The sequence below is a fragment of the Pygoscelis adeliae genome, unplaced genomic scaffold (genome assembly GCF_000699105.1).
Source record: "Pygoscelis adeliae isolate BGI_AS28 unplaced genomic scaffold, ASM69910v1 Scaffold316, whole genome shotgun sequence".
In the NCBI taxonomy this organism is placed as follows: Eukaryota; Metazoa; Chordata; class Aves; order Sphenisciformes; family Spheniscidae; genus Pygoscelis; species Pygoscelis adeliae.
This window is the reverse complement of record NW_008824905.1, coordinates 23,669-45,667: the sequence shown is the minus strand read 5'-3', so window position 1 is coordinate 45,667 and position 21,999 is coordinate 23,669. Positions and strand designations below refer to the sequence as shown.

The window sequence follows — 21,999 nt, the reverse complement described above, 5'->3', positions numbered from 1 at the left end:
AGCTTCTGAAAACAACCGGGGACAACCTTGCCATTTGATGTGGGGTTCCGGGAGAGTTATTTATGTGTGGCTGTGAACCACTGCGATACTTAGGAGGGAGAGGCTTCCCAGTTAAGTTGGCCGGTAGTTGAATCTGCTCAAGATGAATTACAGCGTGGCCATCCAGCGCATTTTGCAACGTTGGCCCTGGTCCTGCTGTCCTTCCACAAGCAAAACTTAACGTCCAGTTTACTGGGAGTCTCGCCTGAAAACATGTGAAGGGCCAGTTTGTGTACCTGCAACCTCGGCTTTCATCAGCTCCAGCGTAGAGAAAAAGGGCTTGAGAGCTGTGCCATCATTTGGGGAAGTGCCCCGTTACAGTACGAGTCAGCGCGAGTGGAAGGCAGGACCGTCCTCTCCTGTCTGTGCGTTGGGCGCTGGTTGCTTTTGCTGGGTTCACAGAGCAGGAGGATCCCTGTGTACTTAAGGGCTGTATCGCCCCTTTCTTCTAAATGGAAGAGAGGGGGAATGGGGATGCCGCAGAGCCAGAGACGCAGGATCAGCCCAGTTCCTAGTGAGGACTGCAGTACGTAGCTAGTGGTTTACACTGTAAGATGTTCCAAACAGGCCTCTCTACTGTTGTTTATTGCTTAGAGCCTGTTGGTGTGCTGGCTTAGATTTAGGAAGAACTAAGTAGCCTACAGCTGTGACTTTTTTCCTGTCAAAAATCCATGGCGATGTTTTGCTTTACTGTCCTGAGTGGAAGAAATAGCTTTTGAGTCCTTGCAGATACAGGCTACTGAATGCGTCCCCTTAAAAGCCACTTCAGAATGGTTCATCTGAACTCTGCCCCTCGACCCGTGTCTTCAAGGGACCCTTCTGGTGTTCTGTGATATTCGCAGGAGAGGATGTTCCAACACCTACTTTTTAAACAAAGAATTACAAAAGTAGTGAGTCAGTCAGAAATTCTAGCTTAGCCGTTCCAGTGATGGGGCATGAGGGGGGAACACACAACACTGCTGTTTCAGATCTTGTCAACGTGAAGTGGGGCTGACCACATCACTTTTGAGCACTAAAGCCGCAAGTTAAGGGTTGTACAGCATCCCCAGTGAATGCTGAGGCATCCCCTGTCTGTGGTACTCTACAACACGTGCCTGATGCGTTGCAAGAAAAGGAGGGGGGAAATTCTGGGTTAGGACGTGAAGTATTTGGCCTAAATCTCTTTAGGGATGAATTTTATGCTCGAAGTAAGAACCGTGTGATAAATTATAGAACCATGTGGTTGAATGAATTTTTTCATTGGGTATCTGGTGATTTCCCCTACCCCTACGCCACTAGAATAATCCCTTCAGAGTTCCTGATGTATTTTATCCGAAGAAGTGGTGACTCTACAGGTGAGGATGCTGTGCAGGAGGATGTTTCTGAAATGGAATTGGAGTAGATGTTGATGTCTTACTATTTCTTGCAGAGTCTCTTCTTGGCGGCCTCGGAGGGCTGAGTTCCCTGTACAGCAGCGTAGAGCAGCAACTGAACGAAACCCTGAGGCGACGCAGGCACGCGGGAGGCGACGACTACAACATCGAGGTGCTGCTAGGTGTGGACGACTCCGTCGTCCGATTCCATGGCAAAGAACACGTTCAAAACTACCTCCTCACCCTCATGAACATAGTGAGTATCTCCCGCAGTGCCGCACCGCTTGTTTTGGAACGTGAAAGGCTTTTGTAGTCTCTTGCAGGAGTATCTAGGAGACCACGCTTGACACAAATACCGTCATTTTGTCTGCTGTTGGATATGGTTCTCTCTTTTCAAGTTGTTCCTTTAACTGATCTTTTTCGCAGTAGTTTTCTAGGGCACGTTGTAGGGTAATTCCACAAACTTGGAAATAGTTGAAAAACAGTGGGGAAAAAATGTAAACTTGATACATTTCTAATAATTCCTAACGTCTCCCGCAACACAGTTCTGAAGGAAACCTGGTTAAAGAATAAACGTGCAGAGCGAAAAAGTGTTCTGGACACCTAACGGCTCTTTGAAAGAAAGCAAACCATCTGGTAATGTCTGTTCCTTAACTCGTGTGGCAATATCCATATTTATATAGAAACCGCAAAGGAACAGAGACTCCTAGAACTGCTTTATCATAGTGTGTCTTACGGGGTTAGCAAGTATTTTTTGTCTACATATGTGTTTCTGGCTGTAACATCAATGGCAAGACACTTGTTTAAAGGTACAGTCTTGAGCTACCCTATCAGATTCTATGGGAACGCACGTTACAGAAGAGCACAGTTCACACCGTGCGTTAAAAGTCATGTACTACGCCAGCACCGAATGCTAGAATTGCTCAAGCTTAAATGTTTTTCCGTTTTTCTATCTTAGAAGAAATCTAAAAAAAATACATGAAAGGAACGTAAAGGAGATGTGTAATCCCTTGCAACGTGTGGCCTTTTCGTAATGCATGTAAGTGTCAGACCCATACGGATACATCTTAGAAGCTGTGGGGATCGTAAGGTTTTCCAGGAAAGAAAAACAATAGCCTAAGGACAGATTATAAGAGAATAAGCTTACAATTAATAATGATTTGATGAATGTAGAAATGATTCTTGTATTTTTTACACTCACCTTTTTATTCCTGGAATAATTTAAAAATTATTCCTTAGGCTTACAAATCATCTTTGTAACATCTCTTTATTCTGCGTCACATCAGCCGCCGTCATTCCCGACCGAGAGAATTCAATCCTTTCGCTATCGCAAAGTACCAGAAACACCTTCTCCCCCTCATCCCCGAAACCCCATTTCAGCTCCCCTTAGTACACAGCATTCCACTTCAGGAGGGACAGCCAATGTGAATAACGCATATGGTGAATTTGGCCTTCAGTCCTTGTTTTATGGTTAGTTCGTATGCTTGCGCTGACGGTTTTTTCTTACGCATTTTCTGCTCTTAATGCCTTCCCTCGGCCCAAACTTCCTACCATTTTGACTGCAGTGGCGGGCAGCGAGGCTACGTGCGGTGCTACTGCATAAAAAGGTCAGTTGAGGCTTTCACTTAGAGCCTGAATTACGTGAGGGGTGGCTGGTGATTGCTGGGGTGACAGGAGCAGCCCCCTTGCACCTAATCAGGCCAGCGGAAAATCTGCTCCCGGTGGGTGAGTGGAAGAGGTGAGAGCAGTGACGCCGTGAAGGGCTGGGAAAGCGGGTAGCAAGACTCAGCGTTACATAGAGGACTTCTCGGGACAGCGCCTTTGTGTTAGACCTCACGCATAACACAGGTAACACAGAAATGACAGAAACGCTGCGTTCAGAATGATGGAGGCGTGACTTCTCTCCCCTGCCCGCAGCCTTTGGCCCAAGCTTTGATCCACGTGGCTTGTATCGTAACATGTCCTGCACCAAACGCCTTTACACAGCACACGGTGCGACGAGCGCATCGGGCACGTGGCTACTCGGTATGGAGACCTGGGGCTGGAGATGCGTTTCAGGCTAAAAACGAGTTGCCGTATCTAGAGAAGGTCTCTTTGCTCCCTTTGCAAGCTCCTCAGTCAGCTAAAGAAGCGATTCCTTCACAAGGAACTGTGCTGCCAACAACACAGATCCTACATGTGTGAAAGACTACACTGCTTAGGTACAGAGGAGACCCCTCAAATATCGAGGGGGAAGCACAGGGCCAGGACCGAAGTGTACCCACCGGTATGGTCTCATTGTCATAAGACCCCAGTTACCCGTTAGAAGTTTAAAGCCAGGTCCCTTAAAAAAGAAGAACCTCAGCACCACACAGCTTTTGCCTGTCACGATCCCATCTCGGTTTTCCAAGGGCACAAACGTGCTGAGCATCTTTGAAAATCCGCCCCACCTGTTGTAGCTCCCAGAATAAGGAGCAGCAGTTTAAAAATTTAATCCATAGAATTTGAGAGGAAAAAAAAAATCTCTACGTGAATTTAAACCAACTGATATCTTTTCCAGCATAACTCTGTGTGGAATTATAACAACTCTTTATAGAATTACACTGTGCTATAAATCTCGAATAAGAAACTCCAGACATACACACACATTGTAACTGAAAAACAGGATTTAGTCTGCTAGGTTTACAACCTGGAGCTTTGTTCAGTCCTACGCCTTTCCTACTGTTTCTGTAATCGTGAGCTTGTATGTTTTAGGTCACTGTGGTATTTCGGCGTGCCAGGGGAGTTGCTCTCTAACAATAAGGGAATGGATGCTGTAGAATCTTGGTTTGATGAAGAGGGGCTGTTGAGTTGAGTAATGCCTCTGCGTTTGGTTTTGGAGCCCGGGGCATTTAATCATAACTTCCTCCCCTCCTCTGACACGCACACAGAAAGCCTTTCACCGTGGTGTGTTAGGAAGCTGGGCGTGAAGATCTTTGAGGAGAAAGAAGCCACTGAACCTGGGCTGCTCTGTGGGTCACCTCTGAGACACGAGCGAATCGACAGCGAGACTTTCATGGCCGTGAATGTATGTCTACTAACTGTGTGTCTTTGTTGTTAGCAGAAGCTTCTTTTTTAGGCTTGAGGGAATCAAAGCACATGAGCAAGTCTTTGCTTGTTCCTAGAAGATCATCAGCCACCGGGACTGCAGCTGTTGCAGTCGAAGCCGCTGCTGACACCAGCAGACACAGTTCAGCACAGCTGAATTCGCCTGGCAGACACGAACCTGACTTTTGGTTCAGATTTAAGTTTGGATCAAGTGGTGTGAAGGCCCAAGAACTGAACCTTGCGTATCTAAACTTGTCTTGACTTAATCTGAACTTAATCTTTTGCTCTTCCTAAAAATGGGAGGCTCTAGATGAGAAAGAATTTGTGATGGATGTTCGGAGCATTCATGGGGATTGTTGCAAGGCTGATGGGAACTCGCTGAGACTTGCCCTCCCAAGCAGGGACGTTAAGGGCAGTCTTGCCCCATGTAACGCAACATATGCAAGATGGCTCCAGAGTAGCTTCAAAAGAACAAATGTATACGGGCATCATAAGCAGCACTGTTTCACTCAAGTGCGAAAAAGCAGTATTAAATCACATTCATTCAACCCTGTGCCAAGACTGGTTATCCTGGGCACGGTGCCATGCTGACACAACTATACTGCTCTTGGTGCCAGAGCTGGCTCGCTGAGAACCAAGCACTGCACGACCCTGCTATGCCATTGGGAGCTCCAGGCCTGGAGGTTCAGTTTCAGCTGAAGAAATGCCTGAGATTTTTCCCTATGCTTAACATTTGTGCTTACTCTTGGCTTAAGAAACAGGCTGGAAACCCCAGCACCAGCGACGCATCCGAAACAGCTGTTAAGGGTCAGCGCTGGAAGTCAGAAGCCCACATGGGCTCATCTAGTCCAAAGCAATAAAACCTAGTGTGGTCCCTAGCTTTTAGGTGAAGCTTTACCATTACCTCACAGCATGAACTGCCAAAGTCACTGACAGCCTGCCTTCCAGAAGGGCTGAGGGCTAAAATCACCCATTGGAGAGAATGTCGTTCCCCTGGAATTGTTTCGGGTAGCTCGGTGGCGTGTCCGTTACTGGGCAGTTTCAGCTGAATTCCTTGAGGTGACAGAATCGACATTTTCCTGACCTTACCCTTACCAGGAGCACATAAGGAGTTGCAGCCTCCATCTCCCGAACCCTGCCATAGTGTTAGCACTGTTCCTAAACCCCCGTGGAGCATCCCTCGGAGAACCTGCAGAAGTACAGCGGGAAAGCAAGTGGCGTGAAGACTGGCAGAGGAGTGGGAAACGGGGTGCAAGTAGGACTAGAAAGCCTGACCCCCCTTCCTCTCCCCCCCCCACCCCGGTTATGCCACAGGTCCACGGTCACCCTCTCCACAGGGCCAAGGCAGCCCTTCAGTGAGTCGCTGGGTCTGCCAGGAGCCGGGTCCTGTCTCTGTCACGTGGTGGTGTGCCACACTGGCGTGGAGGTCACCTCTTGCAGGAGGAGAATTGGTTTTCCCCACTGTTTGTTGAATGTTTTATGGGAATGTGGCACTGTCAGTGTATCTGGTGCTTTGCAGCTAGCTCTTCTTTGGAGTTGTCTGTCATAACGTGGCTTTCCTCTCCTCTGCGCTACCCACGAAAAACCTCTAACAAACAGAGAGGATTTTGAAGGCACTGCATTCAGTTTAGAGGAATTTCATTTTTCAGCTAACAAAAGACAGAACAGTGAAACATTCATCATGATCGTTTTCAGCAAGAGGTAGCTAGTACATTTGCTTAAGTGGATACTTAAAAAAAGCTTGATGTTTTCGGCACAGTGGTGTTAGATCTGAAATTAAAGGTCTGTATTAGGCACCTGACATTTGTTACTCCCTTGGGTGGTTACTTAAGACAAAGCTTCCCTGGATTAAAGCAACTGAGATCAGAAAGGTATGCGCAGAGGGCATCAGGTTATACTGAGCGATTCTAAGCAGGTTTGGGCTCGGCAGTGTTTATATCTTTCGGTTTTCTTTTTTCTGGAGAATAAACCAGAATTAGCCAGTAGAGTGGTACTTCCATGCATCATTCATTCTCAAATTGCAAGTTGCTTTTGACAGAATTCCTCATTTGGTGATCACTAGCCACTCAGCATTGCAGTTTTGTGGGTATCACCTTCTTCCTAAGTAACAATTTTAGTTTGTTGTCCCCGTGCTGAAGTCAGTGAGAGCTCTATGATTAGCTTCAGTAAGAACAGACCGTGTCAGATGTGTCTAAAAATTCTGCCACAGGTCTCCACGCGCGCACACACACTCTACCTGCAGTTCTTTATCTCTCCATCACTTGCTCTCATTCTTCCAGTCACTCTGCCTCTGTCTAGAAGTGCGTAGCAGGGCCTCAACACATTACTTAAGTGAGAGATTTCGTGACTTTTCCTAGTCACTTGCCTGGTGACTTTATCTTTTATCTATTACCACAGATAAAGGAGAAAAGTCAGATCAGCGCTCGTTCTGTTCTGTGCGGTTCCACGTGGAAATGAGAGCTAACGCTGGAGACCGACGGCAGCATGCAGAAGGTAGACAGGTCATCCGCAACGTTTTTCCGTGCAGATCCGCTGCACCATTCTTGCTGGCAGCATTTCAGAAATGCCAGTCTCCCCTGAGCAGTGAGTTGCGGCTGTGCTAAACTGCACGGGTAATTTGTATTGCTGAAGAACGTGAAATAGGAGTTAACGTAGTTTTGGCAAACATAGGAAGCAAGTTAACTTTTGAATCCAGGAAGTTTGAGATGAGAAGTTATTATTCGCCTGAGTAACAAAATATTCTTGATACGGTACTTGCAGGGCATCGTTTTCTTTTTACCGCATGCCTCATGAAACGTCAACAACAAATCTTCATTAAAGGTGATTTCAGAGTATTGTCTTTTTAGTTTTAAAACCATTTAACTTAGTAAACAGCAGAGCTGATACACCGTCCCAAAACCCTTCCATCTTTTCCTAAACGTCTGTGGCACCATCTGCTGGGAGCAGGTGTCGATACAGAGCCCATGCAAGCTCAAACACCGCTTCCCTGAGAAGCTGTAGGTTGACTACAGTAAAGATCGTTAGCTCTTCCGGGAGGAATGCTTTTGTAACAATCTAGTCATCCCTGTCGAGATTTTAACAACGGTAGTCTTTTTTATATGACTTTCTAAACAAGATGCAGGTAAAACTGGAAATGGGAAGAAAACACGATGCAAAATAAATGCAGGGGGAGATGACGGACATAGAAGAGTATCGAGCTTTTAAAAAGTTTCTTAAGAAGAAGGTTGCCAGAAAAGCCCAAGTTCAGCACTGCTCCTGCCACTGCTTTTGCCTCTGCTCAGTGGCTTTCCTGGAGGCTTGTCTGTGTTGCAGAGCCTGGACGCCCGCAAAAGCCCTCACAGCAGGCAGCGGGAGTCTGGCTGCCGACTCGACTGGGCTGTGGGTTGGGTGTTGAGCTGGAAGAGGAGGAGGAGGCAGCTTCTGTTCTCTCGCTTGAAACCTTTGAACTGCCATCTGCCAGCCCAGCTTTCTGTGGCGAGCAGGCGTGCTCGAGTAGCACAGTTCAGAAGAAAATCTCTGCTTTACTTCCTCGCATTTCAACATCGCGGTGAGCACGGAGGGATGTTCTTTACGGGCAAATAGCCTGTTCTGTAGGTGGTGACTTTTTCTTACGAGTTTGGGAGTCGTCGTTCTTGCCTCTCATCCAGCTGGTGGATTACGCTGTGGAGCTGAACTGCGGGGCTTCGAGAATGGCCCAGGGCCTCCCTCTTCATCACGAGACTGAAGAGGCTATGGCAGCTGTTTCTCCTTCAAAGCCACCCTTCTTCACAACCCTGATTTTTGATGTTTGGTTTTGTCAGGCTTATAACTTACCTTGCTGTCTGTCAAGATTACTAGTTCGGGAGCTGTTTCTACAGCGTACAGTCATCACGCACTCACTTCTCCCATGTATCAGTTTACGTCAATTTTCATCTAATATTGCCCTCAGCCCGTGGTAAAGACTCATGGCATGTGAAGGTGTCACCAGCTCACTCCTTGCCATTTAATCTAGTGATTTATACCCGTGGATGGTCAGTAGTCCAGTAGTCGACTATTTTTTTCAAAGCTGTTTCATTTCCAATGATGTGAGCAGTAGAGCAGCTGATCGCATTAATCATTAAATTCTGAATTACTCAACATTCCTTCACTGTAGAAGACTAATGAAGAAACTGCAGTTTTCCCCGTGCAAGCCAGACACAGAAATGTAAGTAGTTCCACCAAGGCAGAAACAGAAGATCATTGAGGGTATATGGTCCCCAAAACCCAAGGAGAGTCAAATGATGCATTTGGTGGAAGCGGAGAGGAACTTGCTGTGAATGAGCGGAGGCAGGGAAATGTCAGCGAAGAAACTTCTGCAACCTTCCTCAGTCAGTTCAGTTACTCTTAGATTATTTCTGTTGAAATACCTTGGTAATTTAAGAGAGCGATCAAAGACGCCATAGATTCTAAGAGAAGGAAATGAAGAGCTGGTCATCAAGGTAATACTGTTCTCGTTTTTCATTTAAAAATATCGAAGGAGGTCACTACAGGCAGGACCTGAAACATAGAACAGGAAAGCAAACTCAGTCTGGGTCAGCCAGTAATAAAAAGAGGAGCAAGGGCAGAGTCCAGGTTTCCCGTGTCTCTTGGTGCTTCAACCCAGCAGCAGCAATCCCTCCTAGCCCTCCTGCAGCTGAAAGCCAGAAGGGACCACTTACGCTAGCGGATCTGGGAGCTGGTCTGAGGAGACTGTGATGATGGGTGAGGCTTTGGTGGTCAAATAGTTTACCCCCTGCCGAGTCATTTGGGACCTCAGCCCTTGGCAGGCCTGCAGATTGCCTTGGATTAGCCTGCAGCCCCTACCTGGGCACCATGGAGGCAGGGTTGGCGGGCGCTGGTGGGCAACCCTGACAGGGAATTGCACGGTACCTGCGCAAAACCGGCCGTGCATCTGCAGCTTGCTGTCTGTCCCGAATTTGAAAGGCCACCTACCAAGAGCTCACACTGCAAGAGGTGCTCAGAGGAACCATCCAACGTAACTTGGGGATTTATGGTTGACTGTGGGTCAAGAGGCAGCGATTTCTCTGGCAGGTGAGAATCCAGCCACTTTTCCTTCAGGGAGGGGGTCTGGCTAGAGGGTGCCTTCGATTTCGCCGTTGTTGTCTTACGAGTACTTCAGTTTGTGAATGTGGGTTCACCCATGACATTCATACTGCGTGAACACGGGTGAGTTTCCACAGAAGCACTGAAGTCCCGTGGTTAGCAGTTATCTCCCCTTTCCCGTGCTCCTCACTGCAGCCTTACGGTTCATTCGCCGGGTGCATTTATTTTGTCTGTTTGAACAATTTTTGATCCATTCAGTAAACAGATGCTTCCCCGCTTTGTCTGTGGAGTCTCACAGTTGACACCACTGTGCCAGTGAGAGGGCTGACGGGCTGCTGCTTGTGCATATTGCTGCTGAATTCAGTCTAAAACCTTTTTACTTTTAAATACTACAACATAGGTTATATGGCCAGTTGGCCATCCGAGATACGTTTCACAAGTTCAGATCAGACAAATCAAGCTCGCTGGGGTGTGATTGGTGTATGCCTTTTGTACCAGTAGCTTGGACTGTAATTTCTTTTGCCATTATAACCACAGTGTAGGTGCGGTTACAGCAGTCTGAAAGAGCTGCAGTCTACGCTGACGTTTTCAGCACTTCTTTTGGATTTGTGTCCTTCCGGCGAGGTTACAGGTTCCCAAAATTCCCTGTGTTTCGGTCACAAGAGTATATACGAACTTGCTCCTCATGGGAGTCCTGTAGTGGAGCCCTCCAACACAATGCACAGAGAATGGGTTAAAAACTGCTGTTGCGGAGAAATCTTGAAGAAGACTTGAATCTTTAGGTCAATTCCAGGATCCTGTTTGTCTCTAGGAAAGTCACTCCTGGGAAGCTTGTGGTTTCTTGGCACAAGGGAAATTGTGAACGTTTTTTCTGACACAAACCTTTGTGGGGGCAATGCTGTTGCATAAATGGGGGAAAATACGAGATGAATAATTGAACTTTGGAATAATTGCTTCACAAGATGGGCAGTCTGAGTTGCGTGCTCATTCCTTGAAAAACTGTCCTGCTGACAGTCTGTTCTCAGCTGGTCCTAAAAGGGATTGCATTTTTAAAAACCACGGGCTAAAATCATTGTGCCAGGTCCCACAGTCTGGACAACTCAGAATGACCTTTTTCCCTGAGGGGAAGGGGGAGATTCTGTTTAGCCTGACTAAAAAAAAAATAAAAAACCTCTAAATCTTGCTCAAATATACCAGCCTCTGAACAGTGGTATTTATTTTTCACCAATTACCCATAATATAGTATTTATTTTGTTTTTAGGAGGATGAGTAACTTCATTGATCATCTGCAGATGTTTTAGCCCCCTAATTTATACTCCAGTGGCAGGACATTTCTCACCTTCCCAGGCACAAGGAAGGTCCTCAAGAAGAACAATTTTTGACCCATCTGCATAATTCTGTTTTTTCAACTTCACTTCCACAAATACTCTTTTTAGTACAAAAGTGACCACATAATTCTAATTTATCGCTAAAAAGTAGGGCAGCAGTATTAGTTGCTTCTAAAAAAAAAAAAAAAAACCTTCTTCAAAACAAAAACCACCATGAAGTCTTTCAGTTGTTCGGTGAGCAGTGGAACTGCAGCGTTACCTCTGGATTTCTGTCTTGTGGCCGGGCTCTCCAGTGGGACATAAGCTTCTCTTGTGCTGGGAGAGTTCCCCGAGCTCCCGTATGTGCGTGTGATAAGGGAGATGCAGTCTTGCCTTCCGTGTGAGCAGTAGTAAGACTGTTATTTCTAATCACCTGCTTATTTTCCCAAAACTCCTGGATAGTGAATTTCTTTGAGGTCTTTATTGTTTTGCAAGTATTGCTGGAAAGCGGTAAACGGGGCCAAAATTTATTGAGGCGTTAGAACTAACAGAGGGAGTGACTATCTAATCTTTATTTCCTTTGGAAATGGGGCTAAAAACACTTGAATCAAAATTCTGCCTCTAAGTGATGTGCAGAGATCTCACCAGAGACCTCTGCAGACCTAATTTGGTGCAAAGCCGTGGACCGTTTTATGAGGACTCCCTGTGGGCTTTCAGGTTTGCTCTTTGCCATATGCTTTCCGCAGTCCTTGAGGACTAGTTTTGAGGTCTCACGAGGTTGTCTTACGGATGGGTGTTTTCTCAGGCCAGCAGTTGTTTTTAATGTAGTAAGTCGTTCCAGATCGCGTAAACCGTTACATGCTTTCATGCAGCTGCTGAATTTTTTTAACGGAACGCATTGACTTGCAGAAATCAAGTAGATTTGGAGATATCATTACCCTGTAAGGTATACTACAGCATTTATGTGTCTGGCAATGCTGTTGACTTGAAAACTTTCAGATGAAAATTTCCAAAGCATTTCTGGGATTTGTAAACGCTTTGCCCATTAATTTTAAGATTGCTTTAGAATCAAGAGTACTATTCACATCTTTAAAGCTAAACACGTGCCTACGTGTGTGCAGAAATGGAGCCTTGTTGTTCATGTCATTGTCTAAATATTCTGCCTTCCCAACCTAGAGCTTCAGAATGCAAAAATGGCTTTAAGTCAAATCCTCAAGTATTTTCCGAGGACAAACCTATGCTGAAGTTAACGGCACGTTTCCTTGAGTGAGAGCTACTGGCAGCAGAATCTTTTACAAAATCAACAAAAATATGCTCGCTCGCTCTCGTTGAGAGATTTGGAAATACTCGTCCCATTGATTGAAGTGAGACAAATGGTTGATGAAACAAATAGGAGCAGAATCTGGAATTCATCCACAGTTAGAGTGGCCAGATGGCATAGCAGAGGTGGCCACGTGGGATGGATGGTGATGGGTTTATCTGCTTTTAAATCCCTCAGTGAACTTGAACACACTGCTATAACCTTGCTTTCAGGTATAACCTCCTTTCCCTTATTATGTTTGTCAAATGGGTGAAATTAAGCCTTCAGATAAGTATTTGCAGGGTTTGAACTTGAAGTCTTTTTTTTTTTCCTCAATCACCTTTTCTATTGGCCCTGATCCCAAGGCCGTTAAACTTGAGAGGAGTCTTGACATGTGCTTCAGAAAGTTCTGCGTGAGGGGGTATGCGATGACGGGAAGTGTAGTCTACCTTTCTCACTGCATGGAAATTACGTGAGACTTGAATCCTCTTCTGAGAAGACCGTAGTGGGATAAGCACTTGAAATAGCATCTGTGTGGCCTTGGAAGACCCCTTTTTAATTCTTCTTTTTTTTCCTCAGGTGAATGAAATTTACCACGATGAATCCCTGGGTGTTCACATAAACGTTGTGCTGGTCCGAATGATCATGTTGGGGTACGCGAAGGTAAGCAAGCCTCTGAACCAGTTCTCTGCCTTCATCTTCTTTGTAATCATAGTCCGTGTGAATCACGTGAAGGGCTGTGGAAACAGGAGTCTACTGAACAGCTCGTTCCAGAGAACTGCTTTCCCTGCTTGGCATGCGCTAGGTGTGCTTGTGCCCTCATTCCTGAGGCTGGCCGTGAGTGTCCCTTCTGTGACACAGGTGCAGGACTGGCTCAGCCCGCTCAGGCTCGCAGCCTGAATTCTTGCCCTTTTGAGTCCTCCGGGAATTAAATCGGTTTAGTAGAAGCGATCGTCTTGGTTGACCGACACAGCTTGCTGGTGCACCCCCTCCAAGCAGTCCGCTAGCGTAACTATCTCCTTTTCTCATTTTGTGTACGCCCCTGTTACTGGCTCACAGCACACTCCTCCACTTTGTACCCTGGGCAGTACTTGTAACAGTACATTGATTTGGCTGGTAAAATACACTCGGAGAGTTTTGAAACAAATGCCTGTTAAATTGTTCAGGGTAAGAGGAAAGCAGTAATGCCGTTTAGGGCTTGATAAAGATCATGTCTCTTCCATTTAACTCAGGCTTTGAATTTGGGCAAGTCAAAAGACCAGTTTGATGTTTGTCTTGGAATTAAATTTACTGACCTTGTAGGCACAGGCTGTAGAAAAGTCTCACAGAACCAGACGTTTAATCTGTGTTCATCAGTACACGTTTACTGGCACGACAGTGTCTCGCGCCATTTGAGGCGTTGTCCTATGTGTTTGTATTCTTCACTTCCTCCACACAGGCTGTGTGTGTCACTACATGCTCATTCGTCTCAACCGAGTCACGTTGTCATCTGGCGGTCCAGAATGTAAGCAAGTTCCAACAAAAGAAATAAAAATGTCCGTCTTCAATCCTAACATGGAGTTGCGTGTTCCTCCTGCACATTACAGGCTACACACAGAAAGGCAGTTACTTTCACAGATGATACGAACACTCATTAAACTGTCTTCAAAAAAAACCCTAAAGGTGTACTATTATACATGCATGGTCACTGTTAACATACACATTTTCTTTTCTCGTAGGAAAGGAGACTGTCATGACTTAGAGTGATAGGGTATTAGGAAGAGAGGAATGGGGACCTGGTTGGTGCTCCAAGAAAATGAAAACTTGTCTGAATTTCCTACCTTTAGGAGCTCCGGGGTCTAATGTGTTGCTCTTTCAGTCCATTAGCTTGATTGAAAGGGGGAATCCCTCCAGAAGCTTGGAGAACGTTTGCCGCTGGGCCTATCAGCAGCAGAAGTCGGACCCCAATCACTCTGAGCACCACGATCATGCCATCTTCTTAACCAGGCAAGATTTTGGGCCTGCTGGTATGCAAGGTAATGCAGCTGACCTGGAGCAAAACTATCTGGACTTGGTGTTTCTTGGTTAGCGCCTGCCAGAAAAGAGGAAAATCTGAAAATGGCATTGTTATATGATCCTGAGACAATAAGCAACGTAGGCCTTTATTCAGCAAGTACTTAAGGAAATGTTCGATTTTAAAGATGTATTGAAACCTGGTCCTGTTGGGGAAAGCACGTACACTCACCATAACGTCCAGTTCCTTGTGCTGGCTTTCGGGAAGGCCCATGTGGACAGCCTGAGCGTGTACTCGTTACCCTGCCGTGGCGAGGAAGTACTTCCTCCCGTTCATTTTACATACTTTTTAAAAAGCAAGTAGACCTTGCCGTGGTAGTCCTTGCCATTTATGGCTAACTGTGGCAGATCGAGTTTCTTACTTGAGAGATGTAAGTAAATAGCTATTTACTTTCTTCGAACTCCAGGTGCGTGTGTGCAGGGATCACTAGGAACGCTCAATGCACTTTGCGTTCAACTTCGCTTTTATTTTATTGCATCGTTCACTGTAGATTTCTTTTTATAGACAGCGTACCTGCTACTTTGATACCTGCATTAATCTTTATGACTCAAGGAACTAATGATAATGGGAAGTAAATTCACAAAGTGTGATTTCTGTCAGTGCAGGTAAAGAAGAGTCTGGGTGAGGCCATGTTTTGGCTGTCCAGCTGGAGATGTCTTAGATATTTGTGTTCGGTATCTCCACGCTCCCTTCACCTTTCAGGGGGAGATAAGGGTCTGAGCTCTCCTTCAGGTCTGGGCTGGCATGCCTGGAGTGAAACTGGTTAGGTTGAGATGTTAGGCAGAATTCCCTGTCTTCAGAAAGATTTTAGCTTTTACTGAGGAAAAGACGTGCGATGTGCACCAGGCAGTATGTAGATGAAGGTAGTAGTATGAGCACGTGCAAAAAAATCCCAGCCTATAGCTCTACCTTTTAATGGAACAGGAATCTTGTGCATTTTTGGTGATAAAAGTATAAGTGCCTGAAGTAACACAGATGTCTGTGGAATCAATCTCAGTATGTCAAAGCCATTTACTCTGTTTGACAGCAATTGCAAAGACAGAGAAAAAATTGACAATCAAAGGAAATAATCCTAGGTTCTTCTCAGGTAGTAAGTTTATTGGGGGGGGTCTCGTTTAGAATAAGTGTAATGGGTAAAAGAATGAGACGTGATTTCTCTCAATAGGATATGCTCCTGTTACTGGCATGTGTCACCCAGTCCGAAGCTGTACTCTCAACCACGAGGATGGGTTTTCATCGGCTTTTGTTGTTGCTCATGAAACTGGTCACGTGTAAGTCCAACTTTTGCAATTAGATTGCCAGCAAAGTATGGCACTGCGTCTCCTGCTTGCCCCAAGTGCTTTAATTTTAATGACTAAACGAAAGCTATCCTAACTTTCTTTACATCCCCTTGGAATCCATCAGTGGTTTAAGCAATGAGGAGAGAAGTGGGGGAAGAAAGGAAGGGGAGGAGAGGGGGGGAACTCGTTTTCTCTAGGGTGAGGAGGAGGTCAGTAACAAACCGGGAAGGCCCAGGCAGTGGAGACAGTAGCTTGTCAAGCATCCTTAACTTCTTTCTTCTCACTGACTGAAGGTGCTGATTTGTTAGATTTGGCACCTCTTCAGGAATGATAAAGTGTTAAGTTGGGAGTAACCGATCAAGCAAAGATCTCTGTTAGCTGTCCGGATGAATTAATGTCAAGCACTGAGGATCTGATTTTTGTCTTCCTTAAGCAGCGCAGGCTGCTTGTTCAGCTCACTGGGAGGAATTTAGCCCAACCAGGTCACTTGCATATTAAGCTGTACCAGGTGCACGCTTGGAGATGTAACGTGCTAACCACGTTAGCTCTTTGGAGGTGCAACACGACAAGTGTGTTAGCTCTGTGTTTAAATAGGTGCTTTTGATAAATGAGTATACAAACATGAACAATTCAGTGTCCGGATGAACTGCTCCCATAATTGTTGTTTTCCTTTATCCGAAGCGTAAGAAGTCGTCGTCATTTAGTTAGTTCACTCCTGGTATTAACAAATAAAACGAAGTATAAATGAAAGAGTACTCAGAGAGTCCTTATGTTTTGGCACCAAAGAAGATCAGTTTGAAATGCAGGTTATATCCGTAGAATGCAAAGAACAATTTCATTTTGCATGATTACACGTGCATGAGAAACTGATTTCTTTCCAGTTGTTTTAGCAGTTGAAGAGCGGAAACGGCCTGGGCTCTGATACCCGTTCTTTGTTGCAGGCTGGGAATGGAGCACGATGGGCAAGGGAACAGATGTGGGGACGAGACGGCAATGGGGAGCGTTATGGCTCCGCTGGTGCAGGCTGCCTTTCATCGCTAACACTGGTCCAGATGCAGCGGCCAAGAACTCAAAAGATACATACAGTAAGGACCTGTCAGCGCTCGGCGGTAGTTGTTTTACTAAAGGAAACAGAAGTCTTTGCCGTTCCTGGGATGCGGGGCCAATATGCCGCCCTCCGCTAGGCGAAGAGAAGAGGAGGGGCAATCCCGGCGTGAAGGAGCAGGCACACGTGTCATAAACGGGACCCTTGACCGCGGAAGCCCTTTTTATAAACACAGCGGTACTGGGGCCTCGGAGGTACTGAGGAATGGGATCCTCCGGGGTGGCCTGCTCTCTGCTTCCAAACGGGGATCCAGCCCTCGGAGGCATTCCAGTAGGCTGCTCTGTGCTTCAGTGCAACAGCAGCGAGACACCGCTGTCTCCACCGCTGGCCTCCTCCGCTGAAGCGGTTTCCTGGTCGCCTTTTTTGCCATACTCTTTTTCCCTTCAAATCTATGTTAGAAGAGCTATAAACCGGGAACGATGCTTCCTCACTTAGGGCTGTACTCAAAGCCCGTTGCGTCCTCTGGGGGATGGTAGCAGGAGTCTCTCTGGCAGACTTCATGTCAGGTAGCTGGTGTTTCCCCCAGGTTTTTGATTTCTCTATGCTGTGAAACTGGCAGGATGAAGCCCTAAACTCAGAAAAGGAACCAGCAAAAGTTGTGGAAGAGAGAAGGCGGCACGCGTGCGCGTGTCTGAATTAGGGAGAAAAAGAGAACAGATCTCCACCCTGCTGGCTCTGGTCTCCCTCCACGTGTGTACCTTCATCCAGCTGTTACTCAGGCTTCCTTCTCCATTGCAAATAGCTGGTTTTGCCAGTCAAAACTGCGTGAAAACTTAATGAATTGACCTACATCTCCTGCAGAAGAAAACCTATCGTAACATAAAGCATAAAATAGTAATTGATTGAGACCTTAGAGCTTTGAAGTGAAATATCCCAGTGCGGGAGGAGCAGCCCGCCAGTATCACTATTTTAAGACATCAGAGTTAAAGAGGAACGAGAAAAAAGCAAGCGTTAGTCTTGCCCTTTGCATAGGCAGGGCTTCATCCCTGCCAATACAGTAGATGTCAGGTAAGAAGGCCTGTTCCCGGACTACTGCCCTGCTTCAGAGCTCCATAAAGTCAGTGGAAAGACTCCCTCTGACTACAGTGGGCTTCGTCTTAGGCCTTGTATTAGGAATCATGCTCCAGGTCGAAGCACGCTGAGACGGTGCCCTTTGGCGCTGAGGTTGGAGGAGTGTTTGTTTTCTACCTCCGGTGACAGTAAAGTGCAAATTTCACATGTATCGCTAGGACAGGGAAGGGTGGGAGATGCCTCTCCACGGTCTCCAGCAAAAGCAGGGGTTGTGCTGTAGGATCTTCCCGTCCCATGCTCAGTCACGTTGCGCTAGGCAATATTCCTGCAGAAGGGACTGCCTGTGCTTTGGAGAGCAATAGCTACGTAAACAGGACAGAAAACAAGTTGGAGAAAAGGAGTATTGCCTTACAAAGAATAAGTACTTCGATCTTGCTGATCAAAAAGAAAAATCGCTACATCTTCTCATGATTTTTTTTTTTTCTGTGTATCTTTCCACAGCTCTTACGACTGTCTTCTTGACGACCCTTTCGAACATGATTGGCCCAAGCTTCCTGAACTGCCAGGCATCAATTATTCCATGGACGAACAGTGCCGCTTTGATTTTGGCGTTGGCTATAAAATGTGCACAGCGGTATGTCCAGGGCAGTCGTTGCAAAGACAAACGTTCATTCAGCAAGTTGGCGTCTGGCCTTATTGAAGAGCCGCGATATATGCATTTTCTCATAATTGAAGAGCAGTTAAACAGATCTATAAAGAGGAGAGAGAGATTTCTGGGTGAAACCCAGTCATCTGGGTCATGTCGTTGAATGGTCAAGTGGATGGCAGCATGGTCCACATGACACAGACTTGTGGTAGTGATCCCAAGGAAGAAGGGAAAAAAAAAGCCTCATTTTCCTCCCACTTCTGGGTGTCTCCTCCTTTCCTCTTCTCGCCAGATCAGGACTAGGGGATGCAGGGAATAAGCGCTGCCCTTTTCTTCCTGAAGATACTTTTGCCCTTTTCTTTCTGAAGATAACTGTACTTACTGGTAGCCGTGTGAGTGAGATGAATTGACTGGGTGGGTTGAATCCTTATCTGAAAAGTATTAATAATCTAATGTTGAGTTTCATCTCATAAATGTTCTGCGTTTCAGTTCCGAACCTTTGACCCGTGCAAGCAGTTGTGGTGTAGCCATCCAGATAACCCATATTTCTGTAAGACTAAGAAAGGACCTCCACTCGATGGGACAGAATGTGCCCCTGGGAAAGTGAGTATTGTGTTTTCACTATGTTTGTATTGAAAAAAAAAAACCCAAAACCAACAGTTGCATTCATTTGGGTTGAAGGGCACAGAGGAAAACCGGGAATTGCCTGGCATCCCCTGGGTGGAGGCAGAGGAAGGGAAAAGAGGGAGCCGTGCTTTCCCACTGTGATATTTTGTGAACTGTACAAGGTTTGCCGTAGTACAAAGTAAATTTTGGACACAGAAACCCCAGTTAAGGTGTAACCCATTCTCAGCCTCTTCTGTGGCCTTTTTCTTATGTTTTTTTGGATTCTTGTCTCATCTGCAAAGTGTCCATAAAGTGTCTTTAGGAATCTGCAGTAGCAGATAATGCCGTTACTGTAGGACCGCTTCTTAGTGCTTGTGGTCCAGACATACTGTGGCTAAATGTTTGTGCAGGCTTAGGATTAGCTCTTTATTTTTTCCTTTTAATACCCCCATTAGTGGGTGTCCTGCTGCTAATTCATTTTTAATTATAAAATTATACTCAAATAAATGTTTGTTTAGCAAATTCCATGTATTTTGAGATACAGGAGAGCCACTTATACCAGCTGAGTATGTCCTGGCCAGCAGCAAAACAAGACCCTGCCCAGTGACTGGCCCTCTGTTCCAGCCTATTTGCAATAAGTTGCTATTTGGCCAGTTTGAGGGAAAAAAAGAAAAAAAAGCAACTAATCCTCAGCAAAAACTTTATCCTGCTAATATTCAGAACATCAAAATCCCTTCAGAAAGGTGGTAGCGACTAAGACTCAAATGAAAGAAAGACTTACTTAAATTAAGCGAAGGGGAGGGTGGAATGTGTTGAGCTTTGTGTGTCTGCCCATGGGAGGGTTCAGGCTCAGGTTCGGCAGTGCTGCCTGCTCGTTCACGGAGCAGACTGCCTTCAGGGAGGGGGATCGGGTCCTCTTGGGCCCAGAGGGCATAGACCCTCACCCTCTTTGTCCCCAGGAAAGTCTCTGCTTGCAGTCTGTTCTCCGAGATGTCCCTTCTCAGCCCATGAGCTCACCTCTGTGCGCTTTTAATTTTACTGCCGTTATACATTTGGTTTGGTTTTTGTTTCTGTTCTCACCCGTTTTCCTTGCCCGATTTCTCTCAGTGGTGCTATAAAGGTCACTGCATGTGGAAGAACGCTAACCAGCTGAAGCAGGATGGCAACTGGGGACCCTGGACAAAATTTGGCTCCTGCTCACGAACCTGTGGAACTGGAGTTCGCTTTCGAACACGCCAGTGCAACAATCCAATGTAGGTCTCCTGGCTAGGTGGTAGTTCCAGCCAACTGGGAATCGTTACAGGTGTCAGTTTAAATGGCATTTACGTTTTGGCTGGAGTCTGCCAAAAGTCACATTCTGTTGAAGCCCCTTGAAATACGGCTTTTTGCAGGCAGCCGGGACCATTTTTGGAGAATCCCAAGAATTTCCAGAGGAAAGCCTGTGGAAAACCATCCCAAGGATTTAGCTGATGTGTAAGAGAGTGAAGAGTACATAGCGTGTGAGCTCAGCAAGCCGCAGGATAAACTTAGATAATCTCTAATCGGAAATCGACTGTTGGCAGCATGTATGCGCACATGTATTACTGCTGCGTTTCAGCACATGCCGTGGGGATGCATGGGCAAGCACCGAGGTTATACCGCAAGTGGGTATCTGTGCGGTGTAACTGCTCTCTGTCCATTTCTGTCACTTCACACGCCTTTTTTGCAAAATTGTCTCTTAAAATAGAGCGTGAAATTTCAGCTAAGACAGAAGAAAAATCCCCAGAGGAAGTGTCCAGAGAGTTTTAGAATCTCATGAATGTTTTCTCTTCACAGGCCCATTAACGGAGGTGAAGATTGCGCCGGTGTCAATTTTGAGTTTCAACTTTGCAATACAGAGGAGTGTCCGAAGCACTTTGAGGACTTCAGAGCGCAGCAGTGTCAGCAACGCAATTCCCACTTTGAGTATCAGAACAGCAAGCACCACTGGCTGCCGTATGAACACCCCGACCGTAAGTTCTGTTATTTGCCTTTATTACAAGTCAGTCCTGGAATCTCCCAGAGCTCGTGGGGGTCTTGTTCATCATCAGCCATGCAGAGATCAGAAATAATCCGTGTGTGAGCGAGTGTAGGTGAGACTAAAAAGCGGGGAAAAAAGGGTGGCCCCAGAAGGAAGGAAGAGGTGCCATGCGAGGCAGTTGCCATTTCCCCAACCCTAGGCCAGCTTGCTTCCCCTGGCTTTCATCCTCCTCTTAGCGAGAACACGATGTAGCAGGAGGCTTGAGGCTCCCAGCTCCTGCTGGAATAGTTGGTGGGTGCTCACAGCGTTCAATGCACTGCACTGTCGAGCTCTGGCTCTCCGCTGTTGGGGCCGAGCGTGGAAAGCTGCTGGGTGGGTCGTGAAAAACCCTTCCTGCCCTCTCTCCCGTCCAGCTGTTCGTCTGCCTGCGTGCAGAGGGTCAACGTTTGATCGTGGCTGCTTGAAAGTATTAACAGTGTTTTTCTAAGGGCAATACTTGAGAAGTCCTTAGTATTTTCCCACTCTTTTATAGATCCGCCCGCCTCGGCCCGATTCTGTCAGTCGTCGCTACTAACATTAATCTAACCCGGTAGTTACCCTGAGTGACCAGGACAGCTTCAAGCACAAAGACAGGCTCCTAGTTCACCCAAAGGTGGTGCGGAGTTGCTGGCGTTTCTTCCTCAGGTATCTCCGGAGATGCCCTTTGCACGGATGGCTAAGGAGTTAGATTCAGACATCAACCAGGAAATACGCGTTCAGCTGGTGTTTTCAAAGAAGGATGAAGCAAGTTAGAGATCCAAATCCTCTGTGCTTTTCACCTGGCTTTAGCACCACCTTCTCACAGGCTCATTTTTCTGCTGTCATTTTTCTGCATCCCTGTGGTTTTGTAACCTCAGCCCTGTTCCCGACAGGATCGGAGTGAAAGCTGCTTTCAGAATAGCCGAGAACCCAATCCTCGGAGCCTCTTTAGACGGGAACTGATTTCTGTAAGGATATCTCAAAGTGATAGGCCCACAATTCACAGAAAAGCAAATTAGTTGCCTTTTTTTCCTGTCTAACAGCTGTCTGTTAACAGTCCTTTCTCTCTCTGTCGTATTCTCTTCACTCCTTTAGTGGGCTGTTTTTCTGAAACACATCTGGATTGCTGTTAATTTACGCAGTTACTTCTCTTTCC

General features: G+C 46.3%; 1 protein-coding gene across 1 annotated transcript in view; it reads left to right on the top strand.

The window, feature by feature from the left end:
• ADAMTS3 (ADAM metallopeptidase with thrombospondin type 1 motif, 3) overlaps positions 1–21,999 on the top strand; it is an 83,617-nt gene that overhangs the window by 45,886 nt on the left and 15,732 nt on the right. The window contains 9 exon segments of the mRNA XM_009324877.1: positions 1,448–1,647; positions 12,705–12,788; positions 13,984–14,140; positions 15,344–15,449; positions 16,400–16,543; positions 18,076–18,208; positions 18,710–18,823; positions 19,934–20,079; positions 20,642–20,817. Of these exon segments, the coding sequence (XP_009323152.1) occupies positions 1,448–1,647; positions 12,705–12,788; positions 13,984–14,140; positions 15,344–15,449; positions 16,400–16,543; positions 18,076–18,208; positions 18,710–18,823; positions 19,934–20,079; positions 20,642–20,817 (1,260 nt within the window).